At 38.5% G+C, this 17,263-nt stretch overlaps 4 protein-coding genes across 5 annotated transcripts; 2 read left to right on the top strand and 2 right to left on the bottom strand.

The window, feature by feature from the left end:
• The first annotated feature begins 2,140 nt into the window (after positions 1-2,140).
• Positions 2,141-5,971, top strand: LOC137729503 (membrane protein of ER body-like protein). 2 transcript variants are annotated; one of them, XM_068468466.1, is made up of 7 exons: positions 2,141-2,517; positions 2,979-3,479; positions 3,789-3,845; positions 4,030-4,596; positions 4,720-4,914; positions 5,104-5,165; positions 5,272-5,971. In XM_068468466.1, exons 1-7 carry the CDS (start codon positions 2,280-2,282, stop codon positions 5,734-5,736), a joined length of 2,085 nt encoding a protein of 694 aa, XP_068324567.1. In that variant the 5' UTR covers positions 2,141-2,279; the 3' UTR covers positions 5,737-5,971. The 2 variants fall into 2 exon arrangements, with proteins under 2 accessions (XP_068324567.1, XP_068324566.1); XM_068468465.1 differs by having other exon boundaries at positions 2,141-2,526.
• A 273-nt stretch (positions 5,972-6,244) lies between these two features.
• LOC137730184 (uncharacterized) lies at positions 6,245-9,748 on the bottom strand. Its single transcript, XM_068469243.1, has 2 exons — positions 9,259-9,748; positions 6,245-7,872 (listed from the first exon to the last, which is right to left on the bottom strand). The coding sequence occupies exons 1-2, from the start codon at positions 9,513-9,515 to the stop codon at positions 6,483-6,485; spliced, it is 1,647 nt and encodes a 548-aa protein (XP_068325344.1). The 5' UTR covers positions 9,516-9,748; the 3' UTR covers positions 6,245-6,482.
• Positions 9,749-11,264: 1,516 nt separating this feature from the next.
• On the bottom strand, positions 11,265-13,875 carry LOC137729826 (dolichol-phosphate mannose synthase subunit 3-like). The gene is made up of 4 exons (XM_068468868.1): positions 13,744-13,875; positions 12,229-12,358; positions 12,022-12,129; positions 11,265-11,816 (listed from the first exon to the last, which is right to left on the bottom strand). The coding sequence occupies exons 2-4, from the start codon at positions 12,328-12,330 to the stop codon at positions 11,754-11,756; spliced, it is 273 nt and encodes a 90-aa protein (XP_068324969.1). The 5' UTR covers positions 12,331-12,358; positions 13,744-13,875; the 3' UTR covers positions 11,265-11,753.
• Positions 13,876-14,001: 126 nt separating this feature from the next.
• LOC137729825 (FHA domain-containing protein FHA2) lies at positions 14,002-16,570 on the top strand. The gene is made up of 3 exons (XM_068468867.1): positions 14,002-14,673; positions 15,555-15,712; positions 16,107-16,570. The coding sequence occupies exons 1-3, from the start codon at positions 14,049-14,051 to the stop codon at positions 16,314-16,316; spliced, it is 993 nt and encodes a 330-aa protein (XP_068324968.1). The 5' UTR covers positions 14,002-14,048; the 3' UTR covers positions 16,317-16,570.
• The last annotated feature ends 693 nt before the right edge of the window (positions 16,571-17,263 follow it).

The following is a 17,263-nucleotide window of genomic DNA, read 5'->3' as shown; positions in this document are numbered from 1 at the left end:
TTTTCTTACACATAACAATATACAGAAGATTGAGGGCCAAAGAACTCTAGGGCCCCACTTCGAAGGCTCGCCTACAACCCCCAAATTCTTAGGATCAACCCTGTTTTATCCTTAATCCCAATCACCTATTATTATGAATTTTTTCTTCCATTACGAAAAGTTTATATTGGATTAATTTGGATAAGTTAATTTTAGACGAATCTTAAAATTTAAACTAATTTAATGGCTATCAGTTGGGGGTGGGCATTATCATTACTTTAGGGAGGTGAGCAACATGCATTAAAAAATAAATGCAAAAATTAAGTTTAATTAAATAACGATTATACTAAATACATGTAAGTATTATAGATAATCCCTTGATGTGAAACCACGTAAATGTTAGGTTAAACCGCAATATACTGGGCCTCAACCCAAAGGACTCTTGTTTTTAACCTTCTTCTTTAGGTCTAGAAGAAAGACTTATACAGCATGAATACACTGTTATAGTGTTGTCTCGTGTAATGAAATAAAGACGTATAAATTTTTTATCATTATTTCACTGTTAGAAGACGTCTTGTAGTGATATGTTCGTGTCACGTAAATTACTCGAATCTGAATCCTCATCGGATCCTCTTTGTAAGGATTCTGGAAATTTATGAATCATATCTATTCATCGTACATCGTGCGATCAAAAATCATTTTAAATATTTTTATTTAAAATTAAATACAAACAGTACCTGACAAAAACTTATCGCACGATGTACGATAAATGAACACGATTTATAAATCTCTATAATCCTCACCAAAAGGATTCGGAGAATATCCTATTGGAAATTACTCTGCTACGTCTAAAGCGTTCATATGGTATGTGTGCTGACTTTGGCATGTGAATCATGTAAAAGAATCCGGATCCTTTTTGTAAGGATTCCAGAGATCTGTGAATTATGTTCATTCATCGTATATCGTGCAGTCAGTTTTTGTCAAATGCTATTTATGTTCAATTTTAAATAATAAAATTTAAAATGATTTCTAACCACATGATGTACAATGAAGGAACAAGATACGTTGATCTCTGGATGCCATCTAAAATCACGCTTTCCCATGATGCAATATCTCGGCATTTTTTAATAACAATTGACTTTTCTCTCAATTATGTATATGTCTGTCTGTATACAGACAAAATCGCCCATAACACGTAAAACACAATTATTTAGCGAGTTACACGCTGCTAACTACTCGTTTGAGTGAAATGAACTCTACTTATTTTTCATGGTTTAATTGATCTAATGATAATAATTAGGGTTATGAGCAAAAATATAAAAGATTTTTCAATGTAATTAGAATAAGGAATACATGTCATATTATTATACAAGTGGAAGAACACTAGAAAAAAACAAACCTTTTTTTCACTTATATAATAACATACTACGTATTGATTCGTGTTCCAAGCACATTAAAAAATTAGGAAAACTAACGAAAATAGATTGAAAATTTTGAGTTTTAACCAAAAAGACAAAAAAGTGTTGTAAACGAATAGTAACATGAGTGATTTTTTAAAGTTAAAATGTTCTTAATATTAAAAGTGAATAGTATCATCAATGTTTCGTTAAGATCTCTAAAAATTTGACATCCCTTTTATCTAGAAAATACAATCCTTAATTCAAACTTGAAAACATGACAATTTTTTTATTCCAATCACTTTACTTGGATGTAAGGCTGGTTTGGTATTGCTGTGCTTTGAAAAAAAATTACTTCTGCTGTGCTGTGAGAATAAGCAGCTGTGAAATAAAGCAGCAGAGTGTTTGGTAAACTTTTTTGTAAAAGTGCTTTTGAAAAAAAAAAGCAGTATTATAGTGTTTGATAAACTTTTATGTAAAACAGATGTGAAAAAAAGCCAGTTTTTCAAAGTTGAGTTTTGCAGCTTTTTGTTTTTGGCTTTTTTCATCCAAAACTGTGAAAAAAAGCTGAAGCTGAATGTTTACCAAACACAAAAACAGCTCCCAGCTTTTTTTTATACCAATTTTTTTTAGAATCACCTCAGTACTAAACTAGGCCGTAATCATATCATTGTCAAATAAAGACTCAAACTTTTTTTTAAATTTTTTTTTATTAATTAATTAGCATCACCCAACCACATACTGACTTCATCTAGAAACCCAAATCAAAATCTCTGAATTCTAGCACATTACAGCATGCCTAACCTACAATGACATAACTTCACACTTTTCCGGTGGTAATATATAATACTGATCACACTGAGCCCCAGAGCTTCCTTTAGAGCAAGGCAATTGGTTGCAAAAATGGAGGCAATGAACAAGTGGGAGGAGGAGACAGAGGAAGCAGCAGCTGAAGGCATGGCTCTGAGAAGAAAGCTGCCTCGCCAGCACAGCAACACAGCAAATCTCACCACCACTGTCTCCAACGGTGACTTTATCTTTTCTTCCTCTGAGAGTTCATTAGTTTCTACTGAAGCTGACGAGGCTGAGGAAGTTAAGGAAACCCCAAGAAATGGAACTTCCATCTCTCTTAAAAATGGAGGTAAAGAAAGTAGAACACTTCTTGGTATTAAAGTTTTTTCTTTTTGCTATTGGGTTTTGTGATTTCAGATCTTTGTTTGATTTTTATCAGCTTTTGAATTGAACCCAGATCGGGTTTTTTGTTACTTCATTAGTTTGTGCATCAAGAACTACATTTAATTATGTATCATGATTAAAGTTCTGGTTTTTGGAGGTTTTTTTATTGCAGTTTCAGTAGTAATTAGTTGTTGTTTTGTTTGTTTTACACCCCTTTTTTAATGTTTCATTAGCTGGGAAGAATCAGATGGGTTCAACGTAATTGACTAATTAATTTACTAAGAGTAATTTTCAACTGGGACTTTAATCTAGCTGTTGGTGGACATGGAAATTCATGCCAAATAGGGTATGTATATCTGCATTATTGTGTTTGGCCAAGCTCAATGGTTTTGTGATGATATGTTTCAATTCTCTGCTTTGTTTCAGGTACTGAATCCCCATATGAGATCTCTGGTTTCAACGGCGGACATGTCGATTTTTCTTTCAGGAAAAACCCTGGAGATGAAATACTGGATGTCAAGCTAACCCTTGATAAGAGTGCTGTTGGTGTTACTAATCGCGAAGATGGTGGTGATATAAAGATTGAGGAAGAGTTCAATGGTTTTGGTACTTTATCCTCCAAGAAGTCAGTTGGGCAGAAGGGTGAAGAGTTGAATGGTTTTGCTTCTATCAACAGTGGGACGAACGAAAATAGGAGAGTTAAGCTAAGAGAAATCAGTGAACAAGAAGCGTCTGAATTGTATCTAGAATGGGTATATCAGAAGCCGGCTGCGCATGATTTCTATTGTCCTAATTGCAATTCTTGCATCACAAAGGTTATCATTCGTGGTAGAGAGCCGGAAAATACACTACTTCCTGCTGCACCACCTCCTCCGCCAGTTGATCCAATTCGATGCACTTCATGCTTCAGTTTCCTCATTCCTGCAGGTACTTTTGCATCCTTACTGTATTAACAACTTTTCTTTTTATTGCATTTGATGCTAGAACAGAATTGACATAATTTAGGGCAAGGAATTCAATTGCCTAACCATTGCCACTAAATGAAAGAAGAATATCTTTTGATGTGAAGGAATATAAAAATTGTAATATATCTAGATCATGGTATTGCTATTAAAATTCCAGAACCTGAATCTTTCCTCTTGTGATGTTTTTGTTTGCCAATTAGGCATTTTGTGGTGTGACATTTTCTGTTTTGAAACCTTGGCTGATAGTTTAACCATTCTTTCAATGTAACAGGCAGCTGGTTCTTTCCCAAATTGGTACCTAAAGATGAGGACGATCATACAGAACGAGGTAAACTTCTCCTACTGGTGTTTTGATAAATTTGGGCGTACTTTGCATACACAAAAAAGAGATGCTTTTTTCTCCCACATTTTTACACGATAAACCTTTTGAGCTGTCATTAAAATATGAATCAGCAGATTTCAAGTTTCTCATTATCAAGTAGCCTAACCTGTTACTTGATTTGCTGATGCAGAAACTAATACTGGAAACAATGTTGAAGTTGGAGAGTTGGTTCCAATTCCATCACATGACTCGGCTGGAACACCACAAGATCAAAATATACAAACTGCACCATTAAGTAAAGGTCCAGCGCCTAAAGATCCTGTTGGAGCTACTGTACCTGCAATAGTTGAACCCTCAAAAGATAATATTCAGATCAGTGTTGGAGTCGAAGTTCCAGTTCCATCATACAGCTTGAATGAAACGCAATATGATAAAAGTCCCACAATGCCTGCTCAGCCAAATGGAGTTAGTGATGCTACCTCGATGGATAAACCTCCACTAACCGGTGAGTCTGTTGAAGCTAGTGTTGGAGTTGCTGCAACAACTAAACCCTCCAAAAATAATTTTGAGAGCAGTGTCGAAGTTGACGAATCAGTTACTTCACATGAGTGGAATGGAACAGTACATAATAAAAAACCTTCAGTTCCTGTTCTGCCAATTGGAGTTGGTGTACTTGTGACCACCAAGCCCCCACCATCTGAAATAGATGTTGTAGCCATTCCGCGAGACCCCACACAAATTCAAGCAAATGATGCAGGTATGTACAAGACAGTGTCATACATGAGAAATTATTAACATGAAATCACTTTTAGAAAGTGGAAGTATCGAGTGCTATAGCAATGCAAAACCTTCTAATGCAAATTTACATGTGTTGATGCAGGGCCAACTACATCTGAGCTTCCTGAGAGTACGATGGTCGTTATTAGTCCAGAACCACCATTGATACCTGAAACAGGGGAAACAGGTGATACCAAAACGTTAGAAATCATCAAAAGCATTGTATACGGTGGTTTAACTGAAGCAATTACAAGCTTAGGCATCGTGACATCTGCCGCCAGTGCTGATACTGCAACACGTACGTTGCTTCTATTTTAGTTGATTTAATTTTGAACTGCCTGAGAGTCTTTATATACGAGCTAATTGGATCTAGTTTTTGTATCTTATTACATTTTCATTCCTGTAGTTGAAACTAACAGATTTAATTTTTCACTTGCGCCCCTTGATCATCATCATGTTTAGGTTTGTAACTATCTTCTTTTTGCAGTGAACATTCTTGCTTTGGCATTGGCAAACTTACTTGGCGGACTTTTCATCGTTGGTCATAATGTGAGTAAAAGACTCGGAGCTTCAGTTTAAAAATTCACTCACTCTTCCCCTCATTTGCACTGTATTTTGTTTCTTGATGTTTTCTGATCCGCAACAAATATTACAGCTGTGGGAACTGAAAGATGATCATTCAAAAGTCCCCTCCGGTCAGACAGATGAGCAAGTGGAGAGATACCAAAAAGTACTAGGGAAAAGAGAGAATTTCCCTCTTCATGCCTCTGTTGCTGTTTTATCATTCATCGTTTTCGGGTTAATACCTCCTGTGGTTTATGGCTTCTCATTCCGCCAGAGCAACAACAGGGACCTAAAGGTTGCAGCAGTTGCGGTAGCTTCTTTTTTATGCATCGTAGTTCTCGCAATTGGAAAGGCTTACATCCAGAGGCCACCAAAGTACATCAAAACTTTACTCTACTATTTTACCATCGCGATTGCGGTGGGAGGTGTTTCTTACTTAGCAGGTGACCTGATTGACAAACTCGTAGAGAAGCTTGGCTGGTTCTCCTCAACTGTATCCGGCTCTCTGCCGCTTCCTCAGATGAGTATAGCGAAGCCTGCACTGGAATCCTATTGATACGATGCGGTCTCAACAAGAGATTTTTTGTAGTTTTTCCTTGGAGCATTGTCCTAGCGCGGCAACAATTATCATCGGCATTTAGTTTTCTAAATAAATTGGTTGAATTTTTTCCCCCAGCTGTTCTTTAGCAATATTGCTTATAGCTTTGGGAGTCCTAATTTCTGATCAAAGCCAATGTACTGAATAAAATCGTTAACGTTACGCAGTTTCTTTCTGAGTTATGCATGCCATTGTCCAGACTCATTCGCAATAATGATCATCTTTGTTAATTCCCTTTCCGAGTTTGTGATCTGAGTCTCAACGTCAATCCCACGGCCGAAAATGGCAGAACTCGACCAAGTTCGATAATTATCCTTTTGTTATATGCAACTCGAACGCTGTCCATTCTCTAACCAGGCAGTTATCAGCAAAACGTACCATTAAATTCACGATGGATTAAACATGGAGACAGTTTAACCTAGTAAAATTTCCCAGAACTAAACATCTATCTACCTGCCACTGGGAGTTTACTACCCTCAAAGAATAACTTTATAGATGATATGGAACCAGTAACACAAGACTCACTAGGAGCAAAATTACAACTTTGCTGAATTTTCTTATTCACCTGATATCTGTCTCTCTGCACATTCACAACAAATTTGTTACACTATACCATAGTGGAAATTAAATGGGCGTTTTAACTCAAAACACTATACGTTCTTCATGCTAATCATTTTCCGGTGTCACATTTGATATGATTCAACTCAGAAGTTCCATTTTGGGGAGGAATGAACAGCAATTTGCCGGGGTCTGACAGGCTGCTCTGAGTTCCGCTTCTTCATGATTGAGGAGACAGTTGGGCTGTAGTAGTCATTGCTCCTTTGAGAAGTTGCTGCTTGCGAATGCATCTTCCTTCCATGGATAAAGCTCCTCTGCTTTTCTAGCAACGCCCTGCGCTGCACTGGGTTACTTTGGGTGGCTCCCCATCTATTATAGTTCACACAACTCTGGCTCCTTCCCACTTGTTGAAACTTTCCATCTGCAGGAGTAGTATAATTTCGACTCTCAGCAGTTTCAGCAGAGTACATAGTCTCTCCCTCACTACTATACCCATTCTGCCTATCTGCAGCATCCACTGGTAATGAACTAGACTCAACCTCACTTTGGGCCCCATTAAAAGAACCCGTCGAGGCAATTTCAGCATTTGCATCAGGACTGGCTGGTCCTCTATCCTCAACTCTGTTTCCTTCTCTTACTGGGATATGCTCAGGAGGCTCCCTGACAAAATTCTCACCAGAATTCAGGAGTAACTTTTTGGTTGACTGTGGTAGAACTGCTGGTTTTGCAACCCTTGGAGGAAAATTAATGTCCAAAAGCTGAACTGGGGAGCCTTCTCTTCTCCGAAGAGGGATAGCTGTTAACTTCGGTGATTCATAAATTTCCGGAGTAGGAATACCTTGTAAATGTGCAGCATGAGGATCACCTGTTAGGGCCTCTTCTTCAACAGTGTTTGCAGCAGCAGAGCAGCTTGATCCATGCTGGTCCCTAGGTTTTGAGATTGTATTTGATGAAGAAGTTGTTCCATCATTATCACCTTCAGTTGACTTAAAAACTTGCCGCTGTGTGAAGGAAGCACAAGAGTGTTCGCTTTTCTGGGCAGAAGACATTAACCGAATGAGTGGTAGCTTAGGCTTGTTAAGATCATCGAGACTGCCCTCCCAATGCTGATTTAACCAATCACAAATGATTGGAATGGGGATACCAAATTGCATCGGGTGATCCTTCTTCCATGACGAGGAGGATGATGACGAAGTTGATGAGGATTTGGTGTTTGGAGATGTTGCTAGTTTCATCGGATCACATATCATAAATGCAAGATTCCCTTGTGCGTCAAATCCAGCTGAACCCGGGCTCAATGTTACTCCATCAGTTGACAATTTTATGAGATTGTCTGTGGCAATCACTACCTTACCTTCGCCAATTGTCAAATCCTTCTTCTCCATGTAGCCTAGAAGGTAAACTACACTGCCGAGATCCAGGCTTGGTTTAGAGCAGGTCTTCAAGTGGTGGAGGTGGCCTTGGGCATTTGAATCTCCATCCACCGCATCCAGACCTACTATTGTGAGATCTAAAATGGAGCTGGTGATGAAAAATCTGCAATCCAATGAAAGAGTGAGAAAAGCTACTTCAAAAGCCTGATAATGTAAAGGCAACATGATGCGTTGGTGCTTTATGAGAACATTGTCACCAAATTGTCCTTTCCCCATCAGTCTAAACTAGAGAACGGAACTTCTATTAGATCCAACGGAATTTGTATTCAATAACTATATCAACTACAATAAAATTAAAAAAAAAAAAATAATAATAAATAACCGAATCATCACGGTCATGATCCTACGTACTCCAATTTTCAATTACCTTTCCATTTCGTAATCATTTCCCATAGGAGGCAACCCACAAGATAGCTACCTAACTATAAACGTGTCTCACAATTAAGCCTTAGGAACCCAACTCAAAAGTAAAACAACAAAATTTTCATGACTCCGGGAGGACTTGCCAGGTCAATTCTGGAGCAATTTCCATCTCCAAAATAAACGAACAAGCAGTTTCTTCCATTTTTCAGTCACTGGAATCTCTTATTGCCTAAAATTCTTGCCTTTTTAGCTCTATCATGCCATCCATCCACCATTACCTCCAGTTTTAGTTCATTTAACATACTGCATTATCGGTACTACCCCTGAACTCCCCAGTCTCCATCCCCTACATTAAAGACTTCCACATTTAACTAATCTGAATGGTTACCAGGTACCACGGACGTGGGATTTGGGCAGTTGGTTAGGGCAGCGTACCCACCATGTTGCACTCAAGTTTGAATCCCTCTCTCTTAAATTAGAATATATCTTGTCAGTGAAAAATTGGTTACCAGCTGATACTCTTTCTCCTAACCGGTAGTTTACTTGTAGACAATGATTGAGTATGACCCAATCAGATCCAACAACATAATCACCAGAAGTTGCATACAAAACACTCCAACTTCTTAGCAGCACCCATAACTCTTTTCACATTACAACTTTTGACCAAGTCAAATCTCACCAATGAAAACACAAATGTCACAACACAAGAAATATTCAATACAAAACTAATCAATTCTCCATTGATAGCAACAAAATGGGTCGAAACATCATACAATCAAACTGTTCAAAAATGTCAATTTCTATCGTTTGGGACCCACTAATACTCAGCAAAAAACTCAAGGCCAGTCCTATTCACACTCCACTTTTTACTTTCCACAAACCCTTATTAATTTTTGTCCATTGATAGTACCCAAATCATCCAATCTGATAGCCGAAAATTGAAAGGAGTACGTGAGAAGTAAAAATAGGAATGTAGACAGGTCTCATGTTTTCCACTATTCCAACAACAAACCACTAGTAAACACTAACCCCAGTATTTACTTTCAATTAATTTTCGACATAACCAAAGAAAAACAAAACTTCATTAAGAAATAAACAAATTTAACCAAAGCTTGTATTGAGTCACCTTTGGGGAACGAGACTTGCAGCGACACCGTTTTGCAGCCGGATCTCGGAGCTCTCGGCGGCCGCCACAGACGGAAGGTTGACGTGGGTGGTCAATAGTAGACTACGGTGGATCAGGAATCCCGTACCGGAGATCCCATTTGCGGCGCCGGAAATTATGGCCATGGCCGGAGCCTTGCCGGAGAAAATGGCGGCCTTCATCTTCTCAGACTTGCTGACTCCTTTGCAGAAGCACCACGACTCCCTCAGACCACCCATTTCAACGGAGGGTCGACAAAGTTGGACGATTTAATCAAATGGGTTATCTTTATTCGATTGAAAAGCTTCAAAATTTGGATCTACGGCGAGCTAAAGTGGCATTTTTATACATGGGTCTGCATTGTTTGATGCCATGATTGTGAAGGAAAAGGAAAAGAGAGAGAGAATGAGAAGGACGACACCGACGAGTTGAAGGGGGGAGTTTGGGGTTAATACTGTGAACTGGAAATTGGGCCAAAAGAAAATGGTTGTCTGGGTCCGAGACTCTGAGCGAGAAGGAGAGTTGAATGTGTGAATGTGAGTAGGAAAATAGTAAAGGGAGTGAAAAATGGAGTGGACCAATTTTTGGAGATTACAAGTGAAGTGGTATTATGGAATTGGAATATTCATGTGAACATCATCAAGTCTCTTCTTTTATTATTGTTATTAATTTTTGGATCATTAATTTTTTATTATTATTGATATACTCTGATTCAGTAATAGAACAAATGAAATATACGAATACATGATGACTTGTGTGTTGATATTAGCATTGTAACAAATGAAATATACGAATGTGTTGTTGATATATTATCGATAATATTAATGCTACATTACACAAAGAATTAGTAATCATTTACTAACAAAAAATCTCTATACAAGCGTTCCTTTTTGTAAACGTGCATCTACATTGTATTAATATTAGTTGTTTATGACATATAAACATTTTGTAACTATTTGGTAGTAAAGAAGGGACGTTTGTTTCGTACTGAGACTCTGCATTCGAACTTGCAAGAAAAGTTTATGAATTTTAATTAGTACTAATCAAACATTTATTTGGGTCGCTTTTTCTTTATGTAATTTTAAAATGATTTTGGCATTATAAAAAAAAGTAATATTTCATAGGAAGTTACAGTCAAAGTGAAGTGATGGGTTTCATCTGTGAGGTCACCACCCTGGGCCCATCTGATCATGTGAAGATGTCGCATTACACAATAATTTATCATATGATATATTATTTTGACGATGACCTATATTTTAATTCAAAACTGCTCGTTGTTAATGGATAAAATTTCGTGTTTATGATTATAATCATTCATATTATAAATAATTCTATAAATATAGTTTTTGCAAAAAATTAATTAAAATTAAGATCGTTTAATCATCGAACTGTATAAAAACAGATGAACAAAATTCGTAAAAGCTATTACGGACCGTCTATGTAATTGCTAAAATAGATTGACTAAACAACTTTAGTTTTAATTCATTTTATGCAGAGTGATTTATAATACGAACAGTTCTGATCATAAGCACAAACATTTGTAATTCAAACATGAAGAATTTTGAATATAAGGTTTTACTCATTCTTGAGTAGCCAAACATTGTTCTTTAATAAGGGTTAAATTGCTTAAGTGATTTTTTTTTGTTAGAAATGATTTCATTAGAAATTCAAACTGAATTTTATTGTACTACTAGACTAATGTTTAGTAGACATCTAGAAGGTTAAAAGGAAAAGAAAAAGGACAAAGAAGAGCAACTTTGAACTTTATTCTTCATACAATGTGATGAATGCATGGCAAAAGAACAGAGAAAAACTACTTTGACCTTTATTCTTCTTGTAAATCACTAGTACCAACATCAAGCGCATGCAACGTGAAGCCCCAGTCACAGAATCTGTTAGAAATGCTTTTACTAGAAATCCGTAGAAATTCTCCAGCTTTATATCCATTAAATTGACAAGTCAATTCCATATTTGACCCTTGATTTTCCGAATATTGAGTCGTCTGAAATATCGAAGAAAAATTGGACTTGCTGGGTTTAATTTCCGCTCGTCAAATATAAACGAGGAAAAGAAAGGAAAATAGAAGTCAACTTCCAAACATTGTCCCACTCGACAAAAAACTTCTATACTTGGTACTGAAAGAACAAAAATAAACATTTCATCCCAGACACAAACAGACAGGAATTGATCAACGGTGAGATGTACACTTTCCAAAAGTTCTCTCTACTTCCCACAATTCAATGGCTTTTTCTTTGAAGCTATAAGTTAGAAACTCCCAAGGCGTTGTTCATTGCTTTAACCCAGTAAAACCTGGCAAGTTAAAAACTCTAATTTTCCGTAAGTCGGAAACAATAAGGTGTGTCATGGAGTCATCCACCATATCTCTGCAAGAACGAGCGGAGTTCAAAGGATTCTATACTAAATTTGGTCTTTTCTTCGTATCCAAACACAGAAGAGGGAGTACTCCGAGTGCAGAATCAATCACAGCCACCCACATCGACCCCTTTCTGCTTTAAAAAATCCTTGGCCTCAGCTATGTCCTAATGGATATAACATCGGTTAGAAATACGAGTTTAGAACATGTTTTAGTTCAAAGTTTTTTTTTTTTTTCTAAAGACAAACATATATAAATGTAAAAGGTGAGAGGTGTGTAATAAATAGCACAGAGAGAAAGAGAGAGCGATTAACCAAAGTATCATTTAGCGAAGTAAACTGGGCAGAAAATAAATAGAAAATGTAATCTACCTGCTGCAACAGTACTGCTTCTTGAGGACAAGTCGGAAATTGCATGAGACCAACTCCGACCATTAGCAGGCCATAGCATCCTAGAGACACAATGAAATATATTGGTAGCTGGGAAGAGGATAAAACAGAGTACAGTAAGCATAATATAACATGAAGAGTATAAACAGTAACGTAAACCGACCGTAGTAAACAGATGAAATAACTCACCAACCAAGTATGACTACGTGGGATAATAGACGTCTGTAAGAGACCAATCCACAAGGCAGAGATGGCCACCAACAATGTCAGAATTTTCACAATATGCTTCATTGATTTATACTAAATAGTTCCCACTCCTCTGCAAGTTACAAATAACATAAGTGAAAAGAAACAAAGGCAAGCCCTGTGATGTGCTTACTTGAGATATTATAATGTCTTTCAAATTCATGCATGAAAACAACAACAAATTCATGACCAAGCACACAAGGCAATGCACATCTGCGAGTTGATTCGTAAGTGTAATGTATTAACGGTGAAACCATATGCTTTACATGAGCAATCAATTGAAGAGAAATTGGTAGCTACTTTAACCGTAAATAAAATTTCAGAGCAAAAGAAAAATATAACGTAAGCCATTCTATTTGATTTTTGCTACAGGCTGCCTCAAAAGAAGGAAAAGAAAAAACGATGTTACATGAATGCAACAAATCAAACAATAGTGACTTAAGAAAATAAACCACCGTGAACAAAACATAGATCATGCTGCATCTTCTAATTAGACCTCAGAGCAAACTACCTGATTCAATCATGCTTGGCCAGGTATTTTCTACCAGTAAATGCTCAAAAAACATAATTCCTTTAAATCCAACGTCTTTACTTTTCCTTATCCAGTAGCCCTCCCCTCCCCCATCACTACACTAAGGAGATTTATCTACTACAACTAGTAGTCGATCCCATGACCTATTAGGTAGAAAATGCAAAAAGTTCAAGGCAGAACGAGAATCGTTCAATAACTTCCTCACTCCCACTGAAGCACAAATTTAAGTGAAAATCTGAAACAGTTCAATCTCTCCCATGTTCAACAGTCAAGCCAGAACGAGACGGGTGACGAAAACACATAAATTTATGCAGGAAAACGAATGAAAATAAATTGAAAACTTTAAGTTTTAACGATAAGATCAAAATAAATAGTAAAATGAATAATACCAAAATTGACTTTTTAGCGTAAAAATATGATTTTTCGTTAAAGTGAATAAGGGAGCTTTTCGTAAAAGTTCCCGTTTATGTATGCATATGGGCAGTAAAAATGTAAACTTTGAGCCATCAGAAGGGATAGATCATAGTTATCTTTTCAGTGTTCCAGTCCACGTAAATGGTTATAACCTGGATCTCAAAGCCCTTGCGCAATTTCCCAACATCATCAGGCAGACTTACTACAAATTCTATCAACAATCAAGAGCGGACCCTAAATCAAACATTTGTTAGAAGCCATGGATCATATGAGATCCCAAACAAAAAGCTAAGAGCATCTACTGCACCAAAATCTGATAAATGATACCTTTAGTCCCCCTACCCCAAAAAAAAAGTACAAATTCTCACTTCAGATTAGAAAGTAATTGAACAGAAAAAGCTGACAAATATGTGAAAGAAAGAAATTTCGCATCAAAATTGACAGAAAATTGAAAGAAAGCAAGGATTTTTAGCAAAAAATTGAATTAATTCGAGATGGGTAGAAAGAATTACAGTGAATTTTGTGACAGAGACGAAGCAGAAGAGCGACTGAGACCAAGGTGTTCGTTTAGGGCAGGCGGGGAGCAGAGAAAATTGAGAGGGTAAACCCTAAAAGGACTCCAAAGGGGCAAATTATGAGGATAACGAAAAATTGACATTTGGGGTGAAAGAAGTGAATAGGGAATACTTTGTCTTTATTTCTATTTTGGCCCCTGAACTTAATAAAATTCCACAGTTTGCCCCATAGACCGAACCCGATTGGGATTTGGGGTAATTATATCAGTTTCTTCTCCGAACCGCAATCTGTAAAAATTTCAATGGCGGCGGGCGGCACTGATGTGGAGGCGGGGTTCGCGAAGCTTCAAGGCGAAGACTTCGAGTACTACATGCAGACTTACTCCATAATCCTGGGCCGGAACTCCAAGAAATCGACGGTGGACGTCGACCTCTCCAGCCTCGGCGGCGGCATGAACATTTCGCGCCACCATGCGCGAATTTTCTACGACTTCACGCGGCGTCGATTCGCGCTCGAGGTCCTCGGCAAGAACGGCTGCCTCGTGGAGGGTGTGCTCCACCTACCCGGGAACCCGCCGGTCAAGCTGGACTCGCAGGATCTTCTTCAGATCGGAGATAAGGAGTTTTACTTTCTGTTGCCGGTGAGGAGCATTCTCGGTGGTCCTGTGGGTCCCAGGCATTACCCCGCCTCGGTGCCAGTGGTGCCGAGCCCCGTGGGCCCGGCTCATTACGGGTATCATTCGGGTTCCGGTGCTGGGCCGATTGGGAAGAAGGGGAGGGGGAGGGAGTTGTATGAGGAGGAGTATGATGACGAGGAGGATGTTGGTGGGGGCAGTGGGAGTGGGAAGAAGATGAGGAGAGAAGGGTATGAGGGATTTGGGTATGGTGGCGGATCGGGTTCTGGTTCAGGCAAGGCTGGAGCTTTGGGTTAGTTTTTTTCCCCTGTTCTAGCTTCTCTCTCTTACCTAGAAATTATTAAATTGATGGACATTGATGTTGATATGGCAATTGGAATATGAAAATTGTGTTTTTTGAATTATGTGAATAATGGCATTGTCAAGTGTTTCGAATCACATATTTAGGTTTAGTGTTGAGTTCGAATTTCAGCTTGAATTTCGACGGATCTATCCGCCTTTGTGTAGAAAAGGATTACGAGGTGCATTTATTCTGTTTGTTTTACAGCTTTAGGAGATTGTTTTGAAAGCATTCAAATTGTTTTTCTTTGGGAACTGCACTAATCCTGAATACTATCCTGTATTATTGAGATTATCTGAACTTTTGTGGCACTACTGGTTTCATTGGTTCCTTATCAGAGTAGTTTTTGTCTTAATTATTTTTGGTTTTCGGGGGAATGGATTGTGTGTAGTTGTGGTTGGATGTGGTTTATGTTAGATAATCAGCCAACTTATTTCTCTGATGATCAAGAACTGGTGTATTCCATTTCTTCAGAGGAATCAAGCCAAGCCATAGATTCAAAGACATTTCTTCAGCTCGATCTCCATCTGTGACCCGTACATTCTTTGGCGGCTTTTTTTATGTCAGTGTTAGCGTTGTCTTTCTAGGTTGCGCTATTGGTACTTCGCCAGGAATAGGATTACGTGGGCATTAGTGATAGGGTTGATGTTTGCTGCTTAGGATGATACTGAAGATATTTCTTTCCTCCCTAATTTTGGCATGCGTTGACAATTGTTCTCTTATTCCTTTTAAGATGTTTAATTAGGAAACTCCCTGCAAATACATTTTAAATTATAAACTGAAACTATTGTTATGTTCTATCTATGCCATAATTTTATCTTCGATTTCTGCAGAGAAGAAAGGAGATGGAAGGTCCAGGGTTGATCGAGACACTGACAATCAGCAACTTCTGCATTTGGAGGAAAAGGATGTTGTGTCATCTGTTGCTACTGTGCTCTCCGATCTTTGCGGTCCAGGAGAATGGATGCCTATGGAGAAACTTCATAATGAGGTTAGTATTGACATATTCTAATGAGCAAATTATTTGGTAATAACCTTCGATGCTATCCCTAGTTATTGTCCAATCTTCAACTGCACTTTTGCTTGATTTTTGTTATTGTGCTCAGATCAAAATAAAAAATGTGGGTTCAACGCCATATGCTCCGACTTAAAAGCTCATAGAGCATTGGCTATTCCACTATTTAGTCTCATCTGTGATGGATGCTACAGTTATCTGTAGTCATCGGCAACATAGAAACACATCCCTAGTTATTCATGTTCAGCATAATTTAGTTTCGCTTTGCATGATTATGCACATGTATAGCTTATTCCAGTTTTATTTATTGTAGTTCTGTGATGTTGGAACCTTGGTTTTCTCTGCCTTACTCCATATCATTTTTGTTCAGTTGGTGGAGCAGTATAGCAGCATCTGGCATCACACTCGAGTGAGGAGGTATCTCACTTCTGAGGAATGGCCTGGTCCAGAGTCAAAAGGGAAACCATGGTACGGCTTGCTTATGCTGCTAAGAAAATACCCCGAACACTTTGTCATCAACACAAGGTCCAAGGGCCGGGTAACACTGGAGTTTGTATCTCTCGTCTCTCTGCTTTCATAAAATTATAAGACATGAGATGGACCTTCCTTGATGCTGATTGTTTACAATGTAGTTTATCAGGCAAGTGAGTTTCCGGTTGCCAAAATTTGTACAATTGTTGTGAGTTTCGAGCAGCAATATGAGCTTTTAGACCCCTGCTAGGTAAGAGATGTAAAACGATTGGCAATGATATGGGCTGTTTTGCAATGACATTTTCTGTACATGATTGGTAGCAACAATACTATTTATCCCTGGATAAAATTGTATTTTTTTTTTCCATTAATGAATGCCGATTGCAACATCAGCCATTCACTTTATATCATTTTGCTTTATATAACATCAACAAAATTGCTTCAATCTAGGGATACATTCATGCCAAGCTAGCGAGCTACGTCTGTGTTAAACTTGGAGATGTAAGTCTTCTTTTGTTTCTTCACGGTGAAGTAAGACTAAGTTCATGAGCTTATTATCGTAGGTTGGAACAATTTGGTAGGATCCCCTTTCTTACCTCCCCGCGTCCCTTTTCCTGTGGTGATGGGGTGCAAAAAAAGAAACAGAGGGATAGCGTTTCTTTCGCTTTTGGCCAAGAGGCCCCTCAGCGGGAGACCCAAAATGTTGCAATTTGTAATGTGGTGTGGTATTTGGGTTTTCCGTTTCGGGGTCTGATTAAACACAAGAAAATGGTGAGCTGAGTGATCATTAGAGCAGCTCCAGCGGGAGCTCTTGCTCGAGGGACGGGCTCCGGAACAGGGTTGGATTGCCTGAGGGAGGAAGTCCAGCGTTGGCTGGCGAGGGAGCTCGAGCAGGCTCGAGCACCAGGCCCATCGATTCGTGCCGACCCGAGCGCCTGAAGGTAATCTGATGTGGGCTGACATCAGGACAATGTCTCCACGCTTTTTTAGGGCCACGGAGACGTGGGTTCCGACGAAACCGACTGTGCCGGTGACGAGAACGGATCTCTGCTGCTT

The sequence above is a fragment of the Pyrus communis genome, chromosome 3, assembly GCF_963583255.1.
Source record: "Pyrus communis chromosome 3, drPyrComm1.1, whole genome shotgun sequence".
Lineage (NCBI taxonomy): Eukaryota > Viridiplantae > Streptophyta > Magnoliopsida > Rosales > Rosaceae > Pyrus > Pyrus communis.
This window is presented reverse-complemented; position numbering and strand designations above follow the sequence as displayed.

What these genes read in the sequence shown, in the direction of transcription:
- LOC137730184 (XM_068469243.1), bottom strand. Translation starts at nt 9,515, where the DNA reads ATGGGTGGTCTGAGGGAGTCGTGGTGCTTCTGCAAAGGAGTCAGCAAG. An exon ending in GCAAGTCTCGTTCCCCAAAG is followed by an intron (nt 7,873 to 9,258) that starts GTGACTCAATAC and finishes ATTGGATTGCAG; the next exon opens with ATTTTTCATCACCAGCTCCA.
- LOC137729503 (XM_068468465.1), top strand. Translation starts at nt 2,280, where the DNA reads ATGGAGGCAATGAACAAGTGGGAGGAGGAGACAGAGGAAGCAGCAGCT. An exon ending in TAAAAATGGAGGTAAAGAAA is followed by an intron (nt 2,527 to 2,978) that starts GTAGAACACTTC and finishes GCTTTGTTTCAG; the next exon opens with GTACTGAATCCCCATATGAG. An exon ending in TTTTCATCGTTGGTCATAAT is followed by an intron (nt 5,166 to 5,271) that starts GTGAGTAAAAGA and finishes CAAATATTACAG; the next exon opens with CTGTGGGAACTGAAAGATGA.
- LOC137729826 (XM_068468868.1), bottom strand. Translation starts at nt 12,330, where the DNA reads ATGAAGCATATTGTGAAAATTCTGACATTGTTGGTGGCCATCTCTGCC. An exon ending in CACGTAGTCATACTTGGTTG is followed by an intron (nt 12,130 to 12,228) that starts GTGAGTTATTTC and finishes TCCTCTTCCCAG; the next exon opens with CTACCAATATATTTCATTGT. An exon ending in AAGCAGTACTGTTGCAGCAG is followed by an intron (nt 11,817 to 12,021) that starts GTAGATTACATT and finishes TATATCCATTAG; the next exon opens with GACATAGCTGAGGCCAAGGA.
- LOC137729825 (XM_068468867.1), top strand. Translation starts at nt 14,049, where the DNA reads ATGGCGGCGGGCGGCACTGATGTGGAGGCGGGGTTCGCGAAGCTTCAA. An exon ending in AGGCAAGGCTGGAGCTTTGG is followed by an intron (nt 14,674 to 15,554) that starts GTTAGTTTTTTT and finishes CGATTTCTGCAG; the next exon opens with AGAAGAAAGGAGATGGAAGG. An exon ending in TGGAGAAACTTCATAATGAG is followed by an intron (nt 15,713 to 16,106) that starts GTTAGTATTGAC and finishes ATTTTTGTTCAG; the next exon opens with TTGGTGGAGCAGTATAGCAG.